The sequence below is a fragment of the Hyalella azteca genome, unplaced genomic scaffold, assembly GCF_000764305.2.
Source record: "Hyalella azteca isolate HAZT.00-mixed unplaced genomic scaffold, Hazt_2.0.2 contig14630, whole genome shotgun sequence".
Lineage (NCBI taxonomy): Eukaryota > Metazoa > Arthropoda > Malacostraca > Amphipoda > Hyalellidae > Hyalella > Hyalella azteca.
In genome coordinates this window covers 126,482-148,661 of record NW_025944508.1, presented here as the reverse complement: position 1 = coordinate 148,661, position 22,180 = coordinate 126,482, and the positions used below count along the sequence as shown (strand labels likewise).

Here is a 22,180-nt window from a genome sequence, read left to right as displayed (position 1 = left end):
GTGCAATATTACTGACACACTTGTGCAATATTACTGACACACTTGTGCGATATTACTGACACACTTGTGCGATATTACTGACCCACTTGTGCGCTATTACTGACACACTTGTGCGCTATTAATGCATTCGCGACAATTCACGTCTCTTCTCTGCTTCAGTTTCCGCCATCTTCTGCTTCACTTTACACCATCTTCCTTCTACTGCATCACTCATATCCTCAATCATCTTAATCATCTTAGTACATCACTTTCGTTTGATTCCATCACATTCATCTTAATGCATCACATTGGTCATAATCCATCATATTTATCTTAACATTTATTTCAATGCTTCACACTTATTTTAATGCATCACATTAATTCTAATGCTCCCATTCATCTTAATCGATCACATTTATCTTAATGCTTTACTCGCGCCATGTCATTTATGCAGTTTTCCCTCAAAGCTTTTGTGTACATAGCTTAGTTGGTATAATTTTGGAATAATATAGACGAAATAGGAATGATAATAAAATATATTTAAATGAGGATTTGTACATAAGTTAGAATCAATGCAATGTCCCTTGAACACAATGCGGCCGAAGAATATTGCTCATCAGCAGAAATGAACCTTTCTAACATTTTGTCTATGGAAAACCTGGTAAAAATGAAGCGGCAGAATTTTAACCTGTTTATGTCTGGTTATTTATAAGCTGGACATCGTAATTTTGGGGCTAAGCTGGATATTTTGCTGTTGGAGATAAGCTAGATATCTTATTGATGGATGTAAGCAGAACACTTTATTTTTGGTGTACGAAGGATTTAGTTGCGCTGAAATTTACCGCAACAAAGGTCATACGAAGTGATGTACAGAAAACTTTTTTATAAATCAATAACATGTACTGTCATTACCAAGTATATATATTCCTACGACACGTGGTGTTTGTTTTTTCCCTAACCTAACGTTTACAACACGTTTTTTTTTCTTACAAAACGTTTATTTTCCACAATATGTTTATTATCTTTCACAAGATGTTTATTTTTCATAACGTATTTATTTTGCACAACACTTTCATTCCTCGCATCGCTCTTGTGTTATTAATTTCATTTCTCAAAATTTTTATTTAAACGGAAAATTATAATTTAAAACACATTCTTTGAAGGAGAATTTTAAGAAATGTATACATTCTATAAATATTAACATTAAATTAATTTAAATGGCCAGAAAAATCTAGTTTTTGTGCTAAAGACACCACGACGTTTCACTAAAAATTTCATAGAAAGAATTGCAAAATTCATGACATTTAACAATCACACGCCCATTTTCACAGAAAATTCTACAATTAACTCAAGACATAGATTTTTTCCACGTTAATTAAAACGAGATTGCAAGTCACAACCCAGCGCTACGACCCACAGGGCAGAAGGTTAAATTCAAGCTCCAGTGAGGGTCGCGACGTGAGGGTGACGAGGGTAAGCGACGCGCCGGCGTGGCTCACCGCCAGTCCTGGACAACCAATAACAAAATCAATAATGTTTAAAATGCGTCCATCAACAATATAGAATCTACAAGAAAATATTCATTTTCAACTTTATTTATTTACATTAGTAACACCCTTTTATTCCGTGCATTAGCAAAAAAATTATGAATTTCTTTACTTTATTAATAAATACGCCTGTTATTGCGTGCATTGGCAATAGAGAATCCGTAAAACAATGTTGAATTTCAACGCACAAAATTTTTTTACTTTTGTATCACTATTTTCATTGCGTGCATTGCCAAATAAAATTTAGAAGAAATCTATTCCTAAAATAAGGAACTTAATAATTTAGTAACAATATTTTAAAAAAATTTCGACATATAACTGACCTGAGCCATGATGAACGAGCTGCATGCCGCCGCCCTCGCCCTGCACCATCTGGAACATTCGAGGGTCGTCTGCCAGCGAGGGGGGCGTGCCGCTCGTCTGAGGGGAAACGCGGACGAGAATGACGGTTAAACTATATATCGTGTAAATATATAGCTTAATCTATATAGCATTTAAAATATATATCGTTTAAACTATGTATCATCCAAAATATATAATGTCTAAGCTATACAGTATATCGTTTAAACTATATAATGTTTAAACTACATATAGTTTAAAATATATTTCGTTTAAACTATATATCGTTCAAAATATATAATGTTTAAGCTATATATAGTTTAAACTATATAATGTTTAAACTTTTCATTTAAAATGTATAACGTTTAAACCATATATAGTTTATAATATATAACGTTTAAACTATGTAGAATTTAAACAACATAGCACTTAAACGATGTAATGTATAAAATATATAGTGTTTAACTCTATAAAGTTTNTATAACGTTTAAACTCTCTAACGTTTAAGCAAACGTAACACGTTAGCAGTGAAGATTAATGATTGCCCGCTCAATCGAGGAACATAATATTGGAATAAATCTAATAATAATAAGAATTCTTTACCCATGTTTTATAATGCAATAATTAGAGGAAGAAAGATATATGGTACCGTATAAATAATACGGTACTATTGTAATTATAGAAAGTACTTGTTTGCCTTAGATTCGTTCGAAAAATGTGTACTTTTCCTAACTCGGCTACAATTTTACGAACATTTTATTTTCACTCTTATATGAATTATTTTTGCGTATATTTTTTCATAACATTGAGATATTCGCGAGTAACATTCAATTAAGCATCTGGCATTGAATTAACGTTGTAATGTTGACATTACCTCGATTGAACGTTATTTCAACGTCATTTCGACGTTATTTATCTTCAGGTGGGATCTAACCATTCAACACTTTTTTAAATCATTATTATTCTTTTTTCATTAATTATTAATTTTATTCATCGTATTCAAAGACATCGTATATATATTTACATCGTAAATATATACCTCGTATATATATACATCGTATATCGTATCGACATCGTATATATATATTTATTTAATATTTAACGCAACCCTTCGTTTATTATTAGTAGGTCGTTTATTATTAGTAGGTAATATATTGAATATATAACATATTATTGTATTATTATAGATAAATAATAATATATAACGCTACCCATCGCTTATTATTATTAAGTCGCATAAAGTATTAATAATATATTATATATAATTTATTTTTGTATTAATATAGATAAATAATAATATTCAACGCTACCCATCGTTTATTATTATTAAGTCGCGTAAAATATTTTGTATTAATATAAATAAATAATAATATTTAACGCTACCCATCGTTTATTATTATTAAGTCGCGTAAAATATTATTAATTCATATATTATGTATAATATATTATAGTGTTAATATAGATAAATAATAATATTCAATGCTACCCATTGTTTATTAATATTAAGTCGCGTAAAATATTTTTAAATAATATATTATATATAATTTATTTTTGTATTAATATAGATAAATAATAATATTTTACGCTACCATCGTTTATTATTAATATGTAAATCGTGTAACATATTGTTAATTAATATATTGTACATATAAAATTTTATAGTACTAATAGAGATAAATAATAGTATTTAATGCTCCCCATCGTTTATTATTATTAAGTGGCGTAATCAAGACCATAATTTAATTTGGTTACCTGGACCGCAAGCTGCCCCCTGGTGGGGGAGGTGACGAAGGCTCCTCTGTGGTGGAGGCTCTCGACGGTAACGAGGACGGGGGATGAGGGGAGGCGAGGGGACGTGATGTAACTCGTCACGACCATGCATTCTAAGTTCAGAAATGGTTAATAAACTATCATCACAACTAATATTGATAACTTGATGTTTATACACAGAGTCGAAAATTTAAATTTAAGAAATGGTTAATACCGATCATCACTTCAACTAATATTGATAACTTGATGTTTATGTACGGAGTCGAAATTTTAAATTTAAGAAATGGTTAATAAACTATCATCACAACTAATATTGATAACTTGATGTCAATACACGGAGTCGAAAATGTAAATTTTACAATTTCCAAATTTTCAAGCTATAATTTTAAATCAAAATTTTAGTAGTTTGGAAAAATTAATTAGAAAATTACTCAAGTTTAATAGAAACAAAACCCGGTAGGCACACGAAGAAAAATGAACTCGCCGATTATCAAAATAATGTTGTAAAATAAATAATAATAATTTACCTAGTGTTAAAATCGTGCTATTAAGTTTGTGAACGTGCGCTATCTCTGAATGTTTCTATCACGTTCAGAAGAAACAGTAAACGAATTTTCATAATCAGAGAAATGAATGGCTCATATTGTCCTAATAGTGACGCGCTCTCTTACCCACAGCATTGCAAAAAAACACGTAATTTTGCACGCAAAACTAGTTCTAGATGACCCAAGCAAAAGCAAAAATGACATCGATATTTCGAAAAAGTCTCGCTCATTTGTCTGAATTGCACGGACGGTACAAAGGCTCAAATTTACTCATAATACAAAGCAAAGAGAAAGCAATTGACTCATCTAATAAAACTCGTTTATTCACCATCATTGTTGTTGTCCGCGGATCGATAGCCTTTCTGGATGATGTATGCAGCATCACCAGCAGCACCAGCAGCACCAGCAGCACCAGCAGCACCAGCAGCACGCTGCACCAGCTTCAGTACCTGGTTGGACTCGCCGGCCAGTAGCAGCACGAAATGCCCTTGCACCCTCGGCCTCTGAAGGCCAACTGCGAAAATAAAACTAACTTTTTAGTTAAATTGTAATAATATTATTGAGTCGCGGTAGTGAAGATAGTACGTCAACCTCACGGTTACTCATCTTACAGTGTAAAGAAGTCATTGTTATCAAGACAGTACTGCTACATGACAATTAATGTGCGATGATTGAACGCGTTATTAATGTATATTATTCTTATTACTGTAACTTATAAGTAGCAAGGTTCAAGTATTGTAAAACTTTTATGGTAGTTTCTCTTATTGTATTCTCACGATTCTAAGATTATTCTGAGTACTCTGATATTTTTCTTGCGACTCGAATTTTTTTTCACTATTCAATGAATAAAGTTGAATTACACTCCTGTTACATCGAATTATGCTGCAGTGCCTCAAAAAAACATGCGTGCTCTTAATAAAAGGTCAGCGTAGTTCATGATTAGCTTCTAAGAATCATAAGCCCTAGTTTCAGTTCCCAGAATAACAAACAACTGCAGTAACAGGAATAACAGTAAGCGCGCCTGTTGCCCACACTGTTGCTATCTCTGCACTGCGACGCAATCTGTCTTTAATCGTGAGCAATGGGACATAAATATCTTACAAAAACTTTATTTATCATTTTTAAATTTTAACACATCGAACAATAACTTTACAGAGTATTTCCGCCTATCCATTCTAAGAATTTTAAAGTGTATCTTTATTAAACAAAATAGTGGCTTATATACGAGTATAATGGTCGTTTACAACCTCTGCGACTTCATGAAGGAAGTAATATTGCTTGAAATTTTTTTCTCAAAGGGTCACTGAGGGTGAATTCGTAGAACTTGTGTTCATTCACTGGACGTTTGTTAGGCCAGATTGTGCTGTACTGTGAATAAGTTTGTGCCTAACACTAACCTTTTTGCCCGTCGATTTTTTTCAGTGTTCGCTCAACGCACTTTTTAACATCAGCGGACGGTTAAACTTATGATCCATTGGCTATAGAAGCATGCAAGAATATAACGAGAATATTTTTAGTGTATGAGGAGTACGCAGTTATATAATAACGCCAGCTACCATGCAGAATATGGTTAAGCGATAGTTGCGGTGTATATATTTGTACTGTAAATGCAGTTCACATGTACTCTTCGCACATCTCCCCTACACAATGCAAGCTAATGGTCGGTGCACGCACATGCCGTCTGTATGCCCTAGCTTTGCACTGTCCTAGCTTCATACTTTTGAACATTTCCGGCACGCGAGTTCATTTTGAAAGCATTTAGTTATGAATCAGCGGCCGTATTCTCAAAAATAGTTAAGCGGATGATGTGATAGGTACTATTCCGGCGTTAGTTAGTAGATGCTATAGTACTATTCTAGCTTTAATTGGTAAATGCTATAGGTAATATTTTAGCTTCAATTGGTAGATGCCATAGGTACTATACTAGCTTCAATTGGTTCATGCTATAGGTGCTATATACTAGCTTTAATTTACTCTAAAGTTTCACAAAATGATGAAAGAGCTGCCGGACTGAGTGGCCGTAAGCATCATTTCATTACAAACTGAAATTTCATTAAGATTTGCATGCATTAGTGTAAGAATTTTTATTTCTCTCTTGTTTCATGTATCTGGTGTCATGCTTCTCTGCCTGGCTTTCAGAACTCGCTTTTGAGTACATGTAGTTGCATAAGTTCACGTAGCGGTCTAAGTACACGTAGCGGCATAAGTTCACATAGCGGTCTAAGTACACGTAGCGGCATAAGTTCACGCAGCAGTCTAAGTACACGTAGCGGCATGAGTTCACGTAGCGGTCTAAGTACACGTAGCGGCATAAGTTCACGCAGCGGTCTAAGTACACGTAGCGGCATGAGTTCACGTAGCGGTCTAAGTACACGTAGCGGCATAAGTTCACGTANTATACACATCTAGATGTGTATAAGAGACAGAACTTACATCGCGTGCAACGTCCGTGTGACGCATGGGTCCGACTGTTCCTCCTAGTACCATTCCTCAAGAATCACTTGAATACTAGAATTACTCGAAAATTTATGAATATCCACCAAGATTTTCTAGGAGCAGGAATATATTTTGAATACTTGAAGACTGGATGAAGAGTGAATCGCGAAGTTGCTTCAACAGCTCCGGTGACGACTTTGATTTGTTCTCGTAAGTGTAACTCAGATTACTTGTAACGGTAACGCAGATTACTTGTAACGGTAACGCAGATTACTTGTAACGGTAACGCAGATTACTTGTAACGGTAACGAAGATTCACAATAAATAATATAAAACAAATGTTCTCGAGGAGCTTACAAAGACGAAGTCTTCCTCGTAAAGTTTCTCGAGCGAGTCTGGCAACAGGGCGCTGCAGGTCCTCCTAATATATTCGAATATCTTCAGCAAAAACAGGAAGCGGGACTCAAAAAAATGGCAGGGAAACGTCTCGTCTCGCTGTGAAAGTGACGGGAAAGACCCAATTGTGACGTCACAACCCATCACCACCATGCACCACCACCATGCACCACCACCTTGCACCACCACCATGCACGTCAACATAAACAAATAGACGAGGTGTCTGAGTAGTGGTTGAGGTGTTGACAAAGAAAGGCAGGAGTTATTACCACTAATTACCAACGTTTCGTTTTCTTATCTGGTTCTGTACCGCGGGCGCTGTACCGGCGCGACCGAAACATCCGGAGTGAAGTTTCGCGCAAGGCAGCAACTTTACTAAATTGTAGGTTTTTTACGCAGCAATGAATGAATATGTGAGTACATGCGCTGGTAAATGAATGAATATGTGAGTACATGCGCTGGTAAATGAATGAATATGTGAGTACATGCGCTGGTAAATGAATGAATATGTGAGTACAAACAGAAATGAATGACTAAACATGTGTGTACATACACTTGAAAATGAGTCAGATGTTTAATAAGGCACTGTTGAATTATCGAATTTGTGAGTGCGCGGAAAGCAGGAAAGTGGACTAATTATAAATAATTGGTAAATGAAGATTTGATAAATGAAAAAATATATGGTAGAATAAACGGGAGACCGGTGTGCTCATTTATCAGCAAAATTTCGGTTTAATACTCTGTACATACTTCAATATTGTGTTTCTTCCAAGAAAACTAAAAAATATGTTCTCCCATCATGGCCAATATTGGCTTGGGCAAAAGTTTTTACAAATTTGAGCGATAATTATGAATTAATTACATATCAACAGATGAGTGAACTGTTGCCAAAGTTATTCGTACTTAAATTCTATCAACGTCCTTCTGTCCTAATTGTATTTTATATATTACAACCAAAATAGATTTTTTGCACCGCAGCCTAAAAATGTACTGGTAAATATTGTACGGTGGGCCTTTTTTGGCCTTTTTCGTTCGCGGACTGTAGGCCATTTCAGCCCATCTGGCAACCTCTGGCCACCATACCGAGCCCAATTTCCGCCTCCTAAGCATCGCCGGAAACTGAATATCAGCGGACAAGACTGCAGGTGACGTAGCCGCTCATGCCAACCAAAAATTACCTTCTTTTCATTTCCGCCAGAAATACAAACAAATTTGCGTATTTTCCTCCTGAGAAGACAACGTCAAGAAACTTTAAGCGAAATTCATGTATTCGATTTTGGTGAAAAAGATCTTTGTAACCGGCTTGCGCTGAAAACGAGTTCGTTTTGAAATTTTTTTTCAATCAGCATTATTCTACATTTAAGTTCTCTGTAATAATTCGTGAATAATAATCACTCTAATATGGTATCGAAATATCTGTTATAATCGAGAAAATATTAGGTATATTTAAAATAATTATTAATTATAATTGTAAGAGAGCCGAGTATGAGAGCTTGTGATTGGCCTAAAGAAAAAGAACCGATCACAATTATTTAAAAAATGAATTTAATTTCACATTTAAATTACCTTAAAAAGAAAACAAATTCGCAATGAATAAACAACATTTTAAATAAAAAATTTCTCCTTTGTAAACTGGTGAATTTTCTTGACATTTTTTGCGTAAGAAAAATAACGATTTTCGAATATCGTGCCATAATATTTCAAATTAACCCATAATTAATGCATATTTTAAATTAAATCTGCTGACCCTATAAAATTGGGAACTTTCCGGGCACTTTTTTTCAAAAAAATAACGTCTTTATAAATAGTACATTGTACTTAATTGAAGGCAGTCAGGGTACATGAGAATATCGCATAAAAGCTCAGCTTTTAGAAGAAATAAAATTATAAGTGTTTACTTTTATTCAAAGTTCATATTTATTCAAAACTTTTTTATTCAAGGGAAGAATTGGTAGAATTAGCTTAAATTTAGACTCGGAAATACAAGCAGGAAGTAAACGCTGTTCGGATTGAGTTGATATTTCTAGGCTTACAAATCATGATGAAGAAATTACATTTTTAAATTTGTATTAAAACTTCCGTTCCCACAGCGATTCCTTGTATCTATGACGGGCCGTTTAAGCATTAAATCGATTATAAATAATTTTAATTGAAGATAATTTATTTATTTAGCAACCGATTTTTTTATAGCGTTCAGAAGATTTTGGCGTTCAAACAATTACAGAAGCAGAAATTTTGCAATAAATTTCCTAAAGAAAAGCAAACAATATTAAGTTGTCGCTCCGTTTCAGTATTGACTTTTCATCTTCATCTCTTATTCTAGATGATTATCTTAATTATTTATGATCATTCTCTTATTGAGGATGATTCCCTTCAGAACCATTCACAAATTTAGGCCAATTCTTTTATTCAGATACATTCCCCTTATTTAGGATCATTTATAAATCTAGCATCATTCCAATTTCAGGACCTCCTTTATATTAAGATAATTCTTTTATTGACGATTCCTAATTTAGGACCATTCACAAATTCAGGCTAATTCATTTATTCAGAAACATTCCATTATTTTGGATCATTCATAGATCTGGAATCAGGACCCCCTGTTTATGATCATTCATTTGTGTGTCGCACTTCTTTAATATCGAAGTAGGTAGAGAATAAAAATTATGAAATAGCGCTGCTACTTTATTATGAATAACATTACATGGAATGACGTCACTTCCCGGCAGTTGCATCGCCACTGACCGGCATGAAAGAATGTTTTAAATAAGTACTTTAACTACATTAGTTAAGGCACTGATTTCAAAAAATTTTCTTCTTCTTACCCTATTTGCAACAGCACAATATGAATGTTGCCTTTTCACAAATGTTACCAGTGTTGAATTTCGATGTCGACCCTCCATTACCCTCTGGGAAATTCGAACATTACTTCTAAGGTAATTTACCCCAGTTTGATAACCCCTGTTATCACATTATTATTAGACATTATTAGATCACGACGTATTTGTCGACGACATCGACGTTACTTCGTGTGATACTCATACAAATGAGTGGGCCTTTGTCCGTAAGGCGATGCACGTGTTGCCCATGTGTTGGGCATTCTGGCCCAGTATGGCACGGCGATGGGGCGTATCAGTGCTACGGGGCTAAATTGTGTCACGATTTGAACAATTTGATCCATCCATTTTTCTGATTTGTCCATTATCTTGAGCTCCGTGTACGCCGTAAGCTGTAACTGACGTTCTACAATTGCTTACTTTACATATATTTGAAATATTAAAAAAAAGCAATACACCCAGAAATCACGTGCGTGATTTCTGAGATTTTTTCATTTATCTAAACTTAAATCTACAGTTTAGATAAATTTTTATCTTTAGTTTGGCACGATTTCGTTTCACGAGTTTCGACGATAATATTTATTAACGTTTTATTTCCTTCATAAGCGTTTCAAGACATTCCATTTTTCTCAACTTAAACACTCATTCAATTTAAGATAAGTCAAAGATTACTAATGATTTTGAGCAAAATACAATGTAGGTAAAGGTTTACTTGAAAAAAAGCGAAGCCTAACATCAACTTCGTAATTGATTACAATTACCTTTAGTCCAGCCTTCTTAACGCACTTGAAAACTTGAAAGCTGAATATCTTTGTTTTAATGTTTACTTAAAACTGTGAGTATTAAGTCTTTCTTAACTGAGATATGCACATTATCTTGATGGCATCCACTGCCTTAATATCAGTGTAATTTAAGAATTTATTGATAAGTTATCGTTATTTGATGTGAATCTCATTAGCGTAAAATGACCTTGCTTATTGGGCGGCTCTCGCAGCCACGCGATGTGTCTTTTAGGTTCGGATGTACGACTTCACACTACAAAACTACAATGATGTTACTAAATCAACATAGTTATTCTTTATGCTACAAAACATTGTCACTAGCGCATACATTTATTTAATAGTGAATAACTCAGAGATGCCGCTCATTCATTCAAGTCATACTAGTTCAATACTATTACTGTTTCTGAGACAGCCATTCGTCTGATTTACAAGTAAGGTAATTAACAGTATCAGCACTGCGTGACTTGCTCGAAGGTAATTAACAGTATCAGCACTGCGTGACTTGCTCGAAGGTAATCCTGAAGCCGTTGAATCTCGCTTCTTCGTCGGAGTGGAAATGAAACTTGAGGCTGGTCGCTCCAGGTTGAAATTCAACAATCCCTGAGGGAAATAAACTTGTGAAAACGAGAATCCTTAAGAGGCATCCTTCAATATATTATCTATTGAGTATATGTCAAAATTTGCTGTGCGTCCTATGTGTGGTCTAGTGAGTATTTAGGATACGCAACTGTCCATCAGGAGTCACGAGAAGGATTGTTGTAATGCGATGCATCTGCGAGGCCGTTGACTGTGATGTACATGTCTTCCAAATCAGATCGTAAATTTTGCCTACATTTATCTTGTATCAAATGAGTTTCATAAGTTTAAATTTAATCAAATTTAACAAATTTAAATAATTTAATAAAAAAATAAAAATAATTTAATACGGTTTTTAAATGCGGTGCACCACTGCATGTGGTCGTGGGTACCAACGTACAAGGCCTAATCATATAATATTGTAAGAATTTGCCCAGGCTTTTCAGATCGTTCTTAAGTTTCCGAATTTGAAATTGCAAATTTCGAAAAAAACGGCGAGAAAACGCTGGAAAACAGTATGACCGGCGTTTTAGTGGCCGACCATCTAGTAAAATAAAACAACGTAACCGTTTTTATGTACGTTAACAAATGAATTTCGAATTTCACGTTACGGCCGGCAATCAAAACGCCAGTTTGACCATATTTCCACCGTTATTTCCAACAGTGTCGGTAAATATTAGCATGTCTTGTACATCCTGCAATCAAACACATGTTTGCATAACACTACGATTTATATATCATGAAGGATCGTGCTGTGGATCTCACAGGCAAAGTCGATATCGCCGCACAGGAATCCGCAGGATGGCAGGTGCAGGAAGTCTGTGCAGGCTCCACCGAAGACTGTCTGCAGGGGCGGCGAGAGCTCGAACTGAACGCGCTGCATGCGCAGGCCGCAGAACGCAGGACTCGCTCTGCGCAGGAGCATTGAAATTAATATAATAATAAATAATAATAATAGCGGTTTCAGCGTTTATTAGGCCGTAGGACTGTCGCCGATTCTTAACGTCGCTGAACATTCACATTATTTTGCGGTCTCGAACTCGCAACTCACTGCTACAATTCTGCTGTGCTTAACCGCCCGGCCTCCTTGCCGATTCTGACCAGAAACTGGCGCACAGAGCTGGGATCGAACCCGCAACTCTCTGCGCCAATATTGGTACTCTGAACTGTAACCACTGGGCAACCCTGCCCTGCAATAAATTTTATCTTCTAGTTTGATAAAGTTTTGCCGCTAATTTTTGAAGTAGTAATTTGACAATTAAACTTTATATTTAACTTTGGTTAGACAAAGCTACACTCTGAGTCTCTGACCTATAAACTTTAGAATGAACTTCGATGAGATTTAGCATGTAATGTTTCAAGTAATCATTATGACTGTTAATCATGTGAATGATATTAATAATCGTTTGCATTTTCTCCCAGAATATATTGCTATAGGAATAAAGGAAAATATATATAGGACAATATAGGAAAGAATTGAAGACACTTTGTGAACCTGACAAACTCGTAGACGCAGTCCAGGTTGTTGGGGTAGAACTTGGGGAAGTATGGGGTATTGATGGACCCAGAGAGGTCATTAATACGGGTGTAGCATGGGGACCGGCCCGTCCCTGGGATGGGGGAGATTGGGGGACTCTGGGTCTGGTAGGGACCCGGACACGAGCGCAGCTGTGTGTACCTATAGGCACGGATATATTGTAAGTATATTATATAATTATTATGTGGTATAATGCGGATTATTGCAAGTTTATTTTATAATATTATTTATTACTACAAGGTGTAATGTAAGTATACATTATTATTATAATCATATTGTGTAATATAACTTGGATTATTAGAACTATTTATTTTCGCATTATATTCAATAGCATGGATTATCGTGACTTTATATTAAAAAATAATATTAAACACAAATAATTGTGATTACATACATGTTTAATGAAGGTTTTGTTGAAGACCAGGTAGTGATTCTTATCAATATGTTTCTTATTGATATTCTCTCATATTAAAAATACCAATAATAAATTTGTTAATAAGATATCTGCGTTAAAGAACTACTCCTGCCTAACTATACAAATAATACATGGATGTTGTACACTGTACAGTATGTTTGGGCACAATAATATAATGTTTTACCAAATGTGTTCTGATGTTTTAGTTTATATATGTATATTATCATTGACATTATTTTCTGGCATTGTATTTTTATTTTCGTTTAATAATTTCTCTTAATAATTATTTCCCTCCAATTAAAAAAACCAAACATTATGTTTAAAACAAATTCAACATTTGTGTGCCGATGTTTCTCTGCCATATACACACCTAATACGGAAGCCTGTGTGGCCCGCTCGTATGTCGTCTGTGTGGAACAAGAACCTAATGCTCTGTGCATTTGGTTGGTAAAGATACTCGTCTGAAAATTAAAATAAATTCTTTTAGAAATGAAGAAAAAGTCCATGTGAGAATCCTGCAAATAATAACAAATGATAACAAACTTAACTATCAAATAAAATAAAACTAGAAAAAATTGTGAGCGTTTCGACGAGAGGCTACACGCATTTTATTTCTAGGTGTCCACAGACGAGTGAATTATATAAAATATTAAAAATTTACTTCATGCACTTTCTAATGAAGAGCAAAATAAATTTATTCGAAAATCTAATTAAATGCAAAGTTTAATTCGTAAACAAAACTCTCATAAAAATTCAGCCGACACTGTCAGTTTAATTCTTCCACTCATAATCAATTTATCGAAACGTATTGTAGGTTTCGCATAATGTTCAATATTCTTTTTAATTGAACTTCAAGTAACAAAATTAAAACTTAAACTTTTCGGGACTCAAAAATTTGAACCAGAAAATAATTAAGTTAATTTGTTGCATTTTCAATTGTTTCCGTAAGCATGCATATTCATCAACATAGAATGACATAATAGATTTATTTATTCATAGCCTAATTTATCAACATATATTAATGAACATGTCAACTCACAAACTTGTCCTGTGTTGTTACCGCAGATTCTTGTCCCAGTTTCCGGCGCGCAGGACGGCAGGCTGAGGAAGTCTGTGGCACAGCCTCCACCGGGGGCGACCAGCCCCACGTCCAGTGCTTCCACTGCACAGTAAAAATGCAGTTAAAAANGCGTATATCGTAGCAGCAGTCGCGGGACACGGCGTAGGGGGCGGGGTACGAGGGGGACTCAATGACCCCGGAGTCGCCGTTCAGAGAGAAGTAGCATAGGTGGTCTTGGAACACCTCTGTAATATTTAATATATTGACTCATTTATTTAATCTCATTAAATTGATTAATTTAATTCAATTTAGTTTAATCTAATGATTCATTTATTTAATCTGATTAAATTGATTAATTCAATTGAATTTAGTTTAATATATTGATTCATTTAGTTAATTTGATTAAATTGATTAATTGAAATTGAGCTTCACAAGCATTAATTAAAACGATGACATGAAAAAGATTAATTTATCTAAGAATAACTTGATGAATGATTGTTAAAAATTGGAGTTCAAGAAAAATAAGTCAAGCATCAACTTGACCAACGATAATTAAAACTATAACTTTACAAACGATAATTCTAACATAAATTTAATAAGGAATAATTCAGACAATAACTCAACAAGCAAATATTTAATCAACATCCTGATTGATTCATTTAATTCGCCTGAATAAATTAATGAAATCATTTAAATTTAATTAATAAACGTATTTCTAGCACATCTTGGCAATTAATATATCAAATTCAGTATAGGATTAATATTATATTATTTCTAGCTTAACTGCGATGAATAAATANTGCAATCAACAGCTGCAATCAACAGCTGCAACCAACAGCTGCAACCAACAGCTGCAATCAACAGCTGCAATCAACAGCTGCGACCGCCCCTGCATATCTCTGCGTTTTTCCCCTCTTGCTCTCAATTAACGAGGGCAAAAAATGCCTCCTGTGCGGCACCTCATGTTCAGCTGATGGCTGCACTACAGCTGATGAAATACTGCATCAGGTGCAGCCGATGCAACTGATGCATCTATAAAGTTTGTACATTCCTGTGATGCGTGGAATACGCGTGGCCCATAATTTCCGCAAATGGGACACGCGGGGCCCATTATATCCACGAGTGGGACACGCGGGGCCCATAATATCCACGACACGTATGGGGGTATTTGGGGCCCATTATATCCACGAGTGGGACACGAGGGGCCCATAATATCCACGTCACGTATGGGGCATTTGGGGCCCATTATAGCCACGAGTGGGACACGTGCCGCCATATACACGAAGATGCCATTTTTTGAGCATTTCCCATGCAGGCAGCGGACCACTTTCACTTCAGACGCAGTTTCCTTTTTTTATTTCTGGAGTTTCTGGAGTCTGTGTGTACAAGACGGAGAGGGAGGGAGGGAGTAAGGGGTGTGAAAGGGAGATGGAGGAAAGGGGAGTGAGAAAGGAGAGGGAGAAAGGGGAAGGGAAGATTGGCAGTAGGAGAAGCGGATGAGGTAAAAAACTTAGTGTGGAAAACTATGCAGTCGTAGTGCAATCGGTGGAGAAGTTTAAGTTCTGTAGCAACGTAGCAATGCAAGTAGGGATATCATGGCTGTTGAAATCGCTTGAATTCCAACTCAATTCAGTAAAAAATTGATTTAGAATTTAGGTAGCAATAGCATTGCTTTCGTGTCCCTCCGGCGCGTCGAAAGTGCGTTCGGTTTTTGCATCAAAAAAGCTAGCAGCGATCACACCACACTTGCAGCTCCAGATAATCCCCTAGCAACTGGGGAATATATCTGCATTTTTAGGTTTAATTTTACTTGAACTATCGATGTTATTAGTAACTTTTGAGTCTATGAACAATGTAATAATGTTAACTGAAATTATGATGCCAGGAGTGGCAAACAACGTTATTTATTTCTTTAACACGTTATTGATGTTCATTTTTACACCATTGTTGATGATATGTTTTTCTCAAGTAAGTCAGGAGGTTGGATACAATATTGCTGTATCAACCTTATATCATTTGATACATTATAAACTCAATCAGATTATATTGAATAAACCGAATAACTTCCGGATTTGTTGGAAATATGTAATGAATGTTACGGCTTAATTCCTGGTCTTGATGCGGTAGAATGGTAGCAGCAACAACATCAAATGCAACAGCAGCAACATCAACTGCAACAACAGCAACAACAGCAGCATCAACTGTAAAAACCGCAGCAACAATTGCATTAACCACAGCAATATCAATAGCAACAACAGCAGCAACAATTGCAACAACAGCAGCAACAACTGCAACAACGGCAGCAACAATTGCAACAAAATTAGCAACAATTGCAGCAGTAGCAACAACATCAACTGTAACAACAGCAACAACAAAACCACATCCTTATCAGGAGAAGGAATGACAACAGCAAAAACAACAACAACAGCTACAGTGACCGACTAAACTTTGCTAAATGTTACTCCTGCTCTCACCGCCGCTAAACAGCTCTGTTGCCGCAGTACTACACGCAGTACTACACGCAGTACTACACGCAGTACCCCACGCAGTACCCCACGCAGTACCCCACGCAGTACCCCACGCAGTACNGGGGGAGAGAGCTAGGGAATAGAGTGGGATGCGTGGTGGGGAAGAGAGCTAGGGAATAGAGTGGGATGTGTGGTGGGGAAGAGAGCTAGGGAATAGAGTGGGATGCGTGGTGGGGAAGAGAGCTAGGGAATAGAGTGGGATGTGTGGTGGGGAAGAGAGCTAGGGAATAGAGTGGGATGCGTGGTGGGGAAGAGAGCTAGGGAATAGAGTGGGATGTGTGGTGGGGAAGAGAGCTAGGAAAGAGAGTGGGATGTGCGGTGGGGAAGAGGGTTGGCGGAAAAGAGTGGGCTGTGCGGTGGGGAAGAGAGTTGGGGAAGAGAGTGGGATGTGCGGTGGGGAAGAGAGTTGGGGAAGAGAGTGGGATGTGCGGTGGGGAAGAGAGTTGGGGAAGAGAGTGGGAAGTGCGGTGGGGAAGCGAGCTAGGGAATAGAGTGGGATGTGTGGTAGGGAAGAGAGTTGGGGAAGAGAGTGGGAAGTGCGGTGGGGAAGCGAGCTAGGGAATAGAGTGGGATGTGTGGTGGGGAAGAGAGTTGGGGGAAGAGAGTGGGATGTGCGGTGGGGAAGAGAGCTAGGGACTAGAGTTGGGCAATATTTTGTACCTGTTGGATAAGAATTCGAGGCATCGCCTAATCCCCGCTCGGTGAGGAAGGTGCATTCGTTTATCTAACTTATGCAGACGACATTTATGTTATCTCTACCTGAGTTTACTTAGTAATACTGAGCTCTTCAATTATTCTTGTTCGTACTTAAGTAGCTATACATACGTGAATTTTGACATTTAAATGTTAGAATTTAAACGAATACTTTCAACTGTCGAATGGTAGAGGGCAGCTGATGTAATGACATTACAATGAAGTATTGTAAGCTGATGGAATGATCAACTGATGTAATGATTTTACAATGAAGTATCATAAGCTGATGTAATGACATTGCAACGAAGTAATATCATTAACGAATGATCACCGAGTGTTGTACGTGAGCTCAGGACTAGAAGCAATTGTTTGAAATATTGAACGTTTTTTATGGCGCTTAGGCCAGCACTTAGGAGCCTTGAATTGTCCAATATCAATTCCGCGTTCCAGACTTGTCCGTGTTTTAGGCGGCCAAGGATGAGGCAAAGACTAGTTTATGTACTGTATAAATAGTACCTACACTCTTTCCTACTTATAAGTTCTGTACAGGAAGCTGTACCTAATTTCACGTACTGTAGAGGTAGCAAGTGACAGTAGAGGTAGCAAGTGACAGTAGAGGTAGCAAGTGACAGTAGAGGGAGCAAGTGACAGTAGAGGTAGCAAGTGACAGTAGAGGGAGCAAGTGACAGTAGAGGTAGAGGTAGCAAGTGACAGTAGAGGTAGCAAGTGACAGTAGAGGTAGCAAGTGACAGTAGAGGTAGCAAGTGACAGTAGAGGTGGCAAGTAACGTGTTAATACCGTACGAGCGTTCACCGAAATATTATGTGATCAGTCGTGTTAAGAGAGTGTGTGTTGGCATTGAATGACACTGATTTTTAGTGAGTTCCTAGTCAGAAATATTTTTAATTATTATAGGTAAAACTTGTGAAGAATAATAATAAAAACACTCGTGGAATTGTTCTGATTTTTTGCACTTTTTTGCACTGTCCGCAAACAAAGTTGATCAAACTAATCTGCATTGTGAGTTGATAGTTGCCTAAGATATTAGATAATGTTGCGGAGTTAAGTCTTATTCGAAAATAAGAAGGAAAACGTCGATTAAAAGGTCGAACTGAAATAATATCGAAAAATTAGACAAGTATATCATTGCTAACAAAATGCCGAGAAAATCTGTCGTTTGATTTTAAGTATTTTGAGGTAAGTAATTTTTTTTAATTATTTTTGCTCTGGAAATCTGGCCTCAAAATGTCTACCGATGGTGAATAAGATATAGTCGAATTTATTATTTGCTCTTAAATTATTAGTTGAATGTTTTGACCGATGGCCCACTCCCCACTCCCCAAACCGGGGGGCGGTGCCCGAGCTGTGAAAGTGATCCCATTTGGGCGCCTACAAAATCCCACGTAGACGCAACTACGTGGGGAAACTCCCACTTGTGGGACAATTCAAGCATATAGAATTGTTTTGCGAGGGAGAAAGTGAGATAAAAACTCCCGCAAGAAGATTTACCTTCACTTCTAGAGATATAACTTCAGAAAATAAGAAACCACTGTGCCCAGGAATTTAAAAAATATTTTTATACTGAATGAGATGACCAACTGATTTTACGGCTGAAGATAATGTGATGCATATTTTAAAGTATTATGCAAATCTAGCGCAGTTTTAATCCTCATGTTTGTATATCATTGATAAAGGATGTCGTAAGCGAGTCCAAACATTCCACTGGCCGCACATAAATCGCCTATAATTTTCCTCCCACGGTAAGGTATGAGTCGACGGCTACATTCATGAGATGAAATTCAACTTCAAGTAAAGATTTTCGTGCATGTGAATGGTTGATGGGAGAGAGGGGGGGGCGATGGGAAAGAGAGGGGGGAGGGGCCGCTTATCGCCCCCTCCTCCTCCCCCGAGGGGCCGCGCGTGTCCTTTGTTTTTTTTAGGCGCCGTGCGCATGCGCTGCGACGCTGCATGTTGAGGCTTGCATTGTTATGTTGATGTTCTTAGATGTTGTTTTTTACTTTATGGCTGTATATGGTATGATATATGGTTACAAATGGCATAAAATAGGGTTATATTTGGTAGATTAGATAGTCATATATAAGGTGTAATATGTGATTGTGTATATGGATATATTTTGTTGAGTATATGGTTATATATGACATGATACGTATATTATTAAATATTTTATAATATATAGTTCCACAATATATAATATATGGTAAATACCTAAGGTGTCTGGATGTTTGGTGCTGGGGAAAAGTTGTGGTTAAGACAAGCTCAATATACTTTCTTCTTCAGTACTGAACATTCTATGTTTGCGTATGTCTATAGAATTTCTCGTCCTATGAACGATCATAGGCATAGGAATGACTGATATCTGTATGCCTATGTCCACTTACAAAATGTCTATTTTATGTCTAAATGTCTTTTTATGTCAAAATGTCTATTTATTTTATCTGTATGCCTATGTCCACTTACAAAATGTCTATTTATTTTATCTCCTCGTGATAATTCATTGCTGAATTGTGAATTAGTTTCTTCCCGCCACAGCAGTGTATATTTATAATTATATTGATCCTTTCAACATCGACAATTACAAAACAATCATATCTATATGAAAAATCATAGAACTATAATGTCCAAGACTTTGTGTCCAGGAAAAAGTTTTATATATTATAATGCGCGTTTAAAATGTGTCATGAAATTGCAAACTCATTTAAATTCTTCGTGAATGTTGAGTTTGTGCAATAAATTAAGAGGCGTGGCTGCGTTGAATGTTGAGTTTGTGCAATAAATTAAGAGGCGCGGCTGGGACCTGTACTGAAGTGACCTGCAGCATAACCTGCTGGCAGGTGTGGAGGTGTCAGAAAAAAATTCAAAATGAAATTTCAGGCCTCCCTATCTTCACTTTTCCTACTTATCCTCCATCCGTTCCCCGTTTCTTTTCTATCCTATCTCTACTCCAGATCCCTATCTTTACTCCAGGCTCCTATCTTTACCCTTAATCCCTATCGTTACCTTGATACTAATCTTTACCCTGATCCCTATCTTTAAACCCGAATCACTATCTTTACCCTGATCCCTATCTTTACACCCGAATCACTATCTTTACACCCGAATCACTATCTTTACCAAGATTCCTATCTTCACCCTGATCCCTATCTTTACCCTTGATCCCTATCTTATCTTTATCTTCATACGTTCCTTAACCGTTGACATTAATTAATAATATCACCCAAGACGTCACTCACTATTGCCACATCCAGCGTCAGCACGCAATGCTGACAGCAGCAGCAGCACGCTGACGCTGAGAGATGCTGACATCATCTTCAGTGTCAGGGACGTAGAGCTGACATGTTGACGCTGACACTGCGACGCTGACGTCAGAGAAACACTCAGCGCTCTAATGCGCCGTATTTTCGATAATTTAGAACCGAACTGCAACGTATTCTTGGTAATTAATATAAAATAACACCGTATTTCTACTAATTTGTAGCAGAACTGTAATGTATTTTCGGTAATTTACATTAAAATAACACAGTATTTCTACAAATTGATAACAGAACAGCAGCGTATTTTCAGTAATTTATATTAAAATAACACCGTATTTCTACTAATTTATAACAGAAAAGCACTGTACATTTGATAGTTCACAGCAATATAGCACCGTATATTTGCTAATATCTAGCAAAATAGCACCGTATATGTAAATATATGTAAATGCACCGTATATTTTAATTTATTTTAAATTACCATCGTGTATTTAATAAATTTTAATAGCAAATGATTTATTAGTCGGCTATAAAAAAAGGCTCTTTGTTTTGTCCCTCTAGATCGCTGGACAAAATAAGGATATAAATAAATATAAGGATTTAAATCTGGAAGAAAAGTAGGCATATTAGAGCATTTCAAGCGACATGATTTCTATTAGTACAGGACATTGTGCAGGCAACGTTGAACGTCATGTAAGTCTTATATATTTCTTTTGTTGTTTGATTGGGGAAATAACACTCCTTGATCATCACAATTATGATGAGTTTGACGATAATGATAACGTGAAAATAAGTATAAAATATCGACAATGATAATGTGGCGATAATAATATAGTAACGATAATGATAGTACCGCGATAATTAGCAGCACATATGGACTTTTTGTGACTCTGTGTTCCTTTTTTTTAACGCATTTTCTCATTTATGGAAAAAATGCACCATTGTGCTCGCCATGTCCGTCCGTCCATCCGTCTGACCGTCCGTCCGTCCGCCCGTCCGTCTGTCCATCCGTCCGTCTGTCCGTCCGTGACTTCACGTTTTCCTCAACGAGAAAATGCGCTCTCTGTCACTCACTGCAGTGAATACTGAGTTATATTTTTTCTCTTATTTCTCCAATGCCAGTTGATACAAATTTACTTCGTTTGAACATTCTTCCCCCTCTCTACTGTAAAAAATAAAATTACAAAAAGCATACATAAAAAGCCCATTCTGAAATATCCAATACCGTCTCAATCTTTCTTCAGCCAACCTCTTCCCTCCCCCATCACCCGTTCCCCAACATAACCTTGTGGGGCCCCCGCTGTGAGCAACGCCCCCAGCGCCCGTCAATAATGAATAATGACATGCATGCATACTGCATAGCTTACAGTGGGAGCCTCACCCATTAACCCCCTTCACACCCTCACTCCATGGGCCACGTCACGCCCGCTTTTTCTTACCCCACCCCCCCACCCCATACAAGGAAAGG

At 36.7% G+C, this 22,180-nt stretch overlaps 2 protein-coding genes across 2 annotated transcripts; both read right to left on the bottom strand.

Moving 5' to 3' along the window:
* Positions 1–497: 497 nt before the first annotated feature.
* Positions 498–4,807, bottom strand: LOC108679811. The gene is made up of 5 exons (XM_018168537.2): positions 4,792–4,807; positions 4,509–4,694; positions 3,618–3,748; positions 1,850–1,946; positions 498–1,486 (listed from the first exon to the last, which is right to left on the bottom strand). The coding sequence occupies exons 1-5, from the start codon at positions 4,805–4,807 to the stop codon at positions 1,386–1,388; spliced, it is 531 nt and encodes a 176-aa protein (XP_018024026.1). The 3' UTR covers positions 498–1,385.
* Positions 4,808–9,683: 4,876 nt separating this feature from the next.
* LOC108679810 (cubilin) lies at positions 9,684–15,465 on the bottom strand. Its single transcript, XM_047884100.1, is given in 7 exon segments — positions 9,684–11,231; positions 11,973–12,118; positions 12,703–12,885; positions 13,530–13,620; positions 14,199–14,324; positions 14,327–14,464; positions 15,408–15,465. Coding segments are annotated over 7 exon segments (855 nt in total). The 3' UTR covers positions 9,684–11,118.
* Positions 15,466–22,180: the final 6,715 nt, after the last annotated feature.

Coding starts and splice junctions, on each gene's coding strand:
- LOC108679811 (XM_018168537.2), bottom strand. Junction 3,749..4,508: donor CGCGGACAACAACAATGATG/GTGAATAAACGA, acceptor TTCTGAACTTAG/AATGCATGGTCGTGACGAGT. Junction 1,947..3,617: donor GGGGGCAGCTTGCGGTCCAG/GTAACCAAATTA, acceptor GTTTCCCCTCAG/ACGAGCGGCACGCCCCCCTC.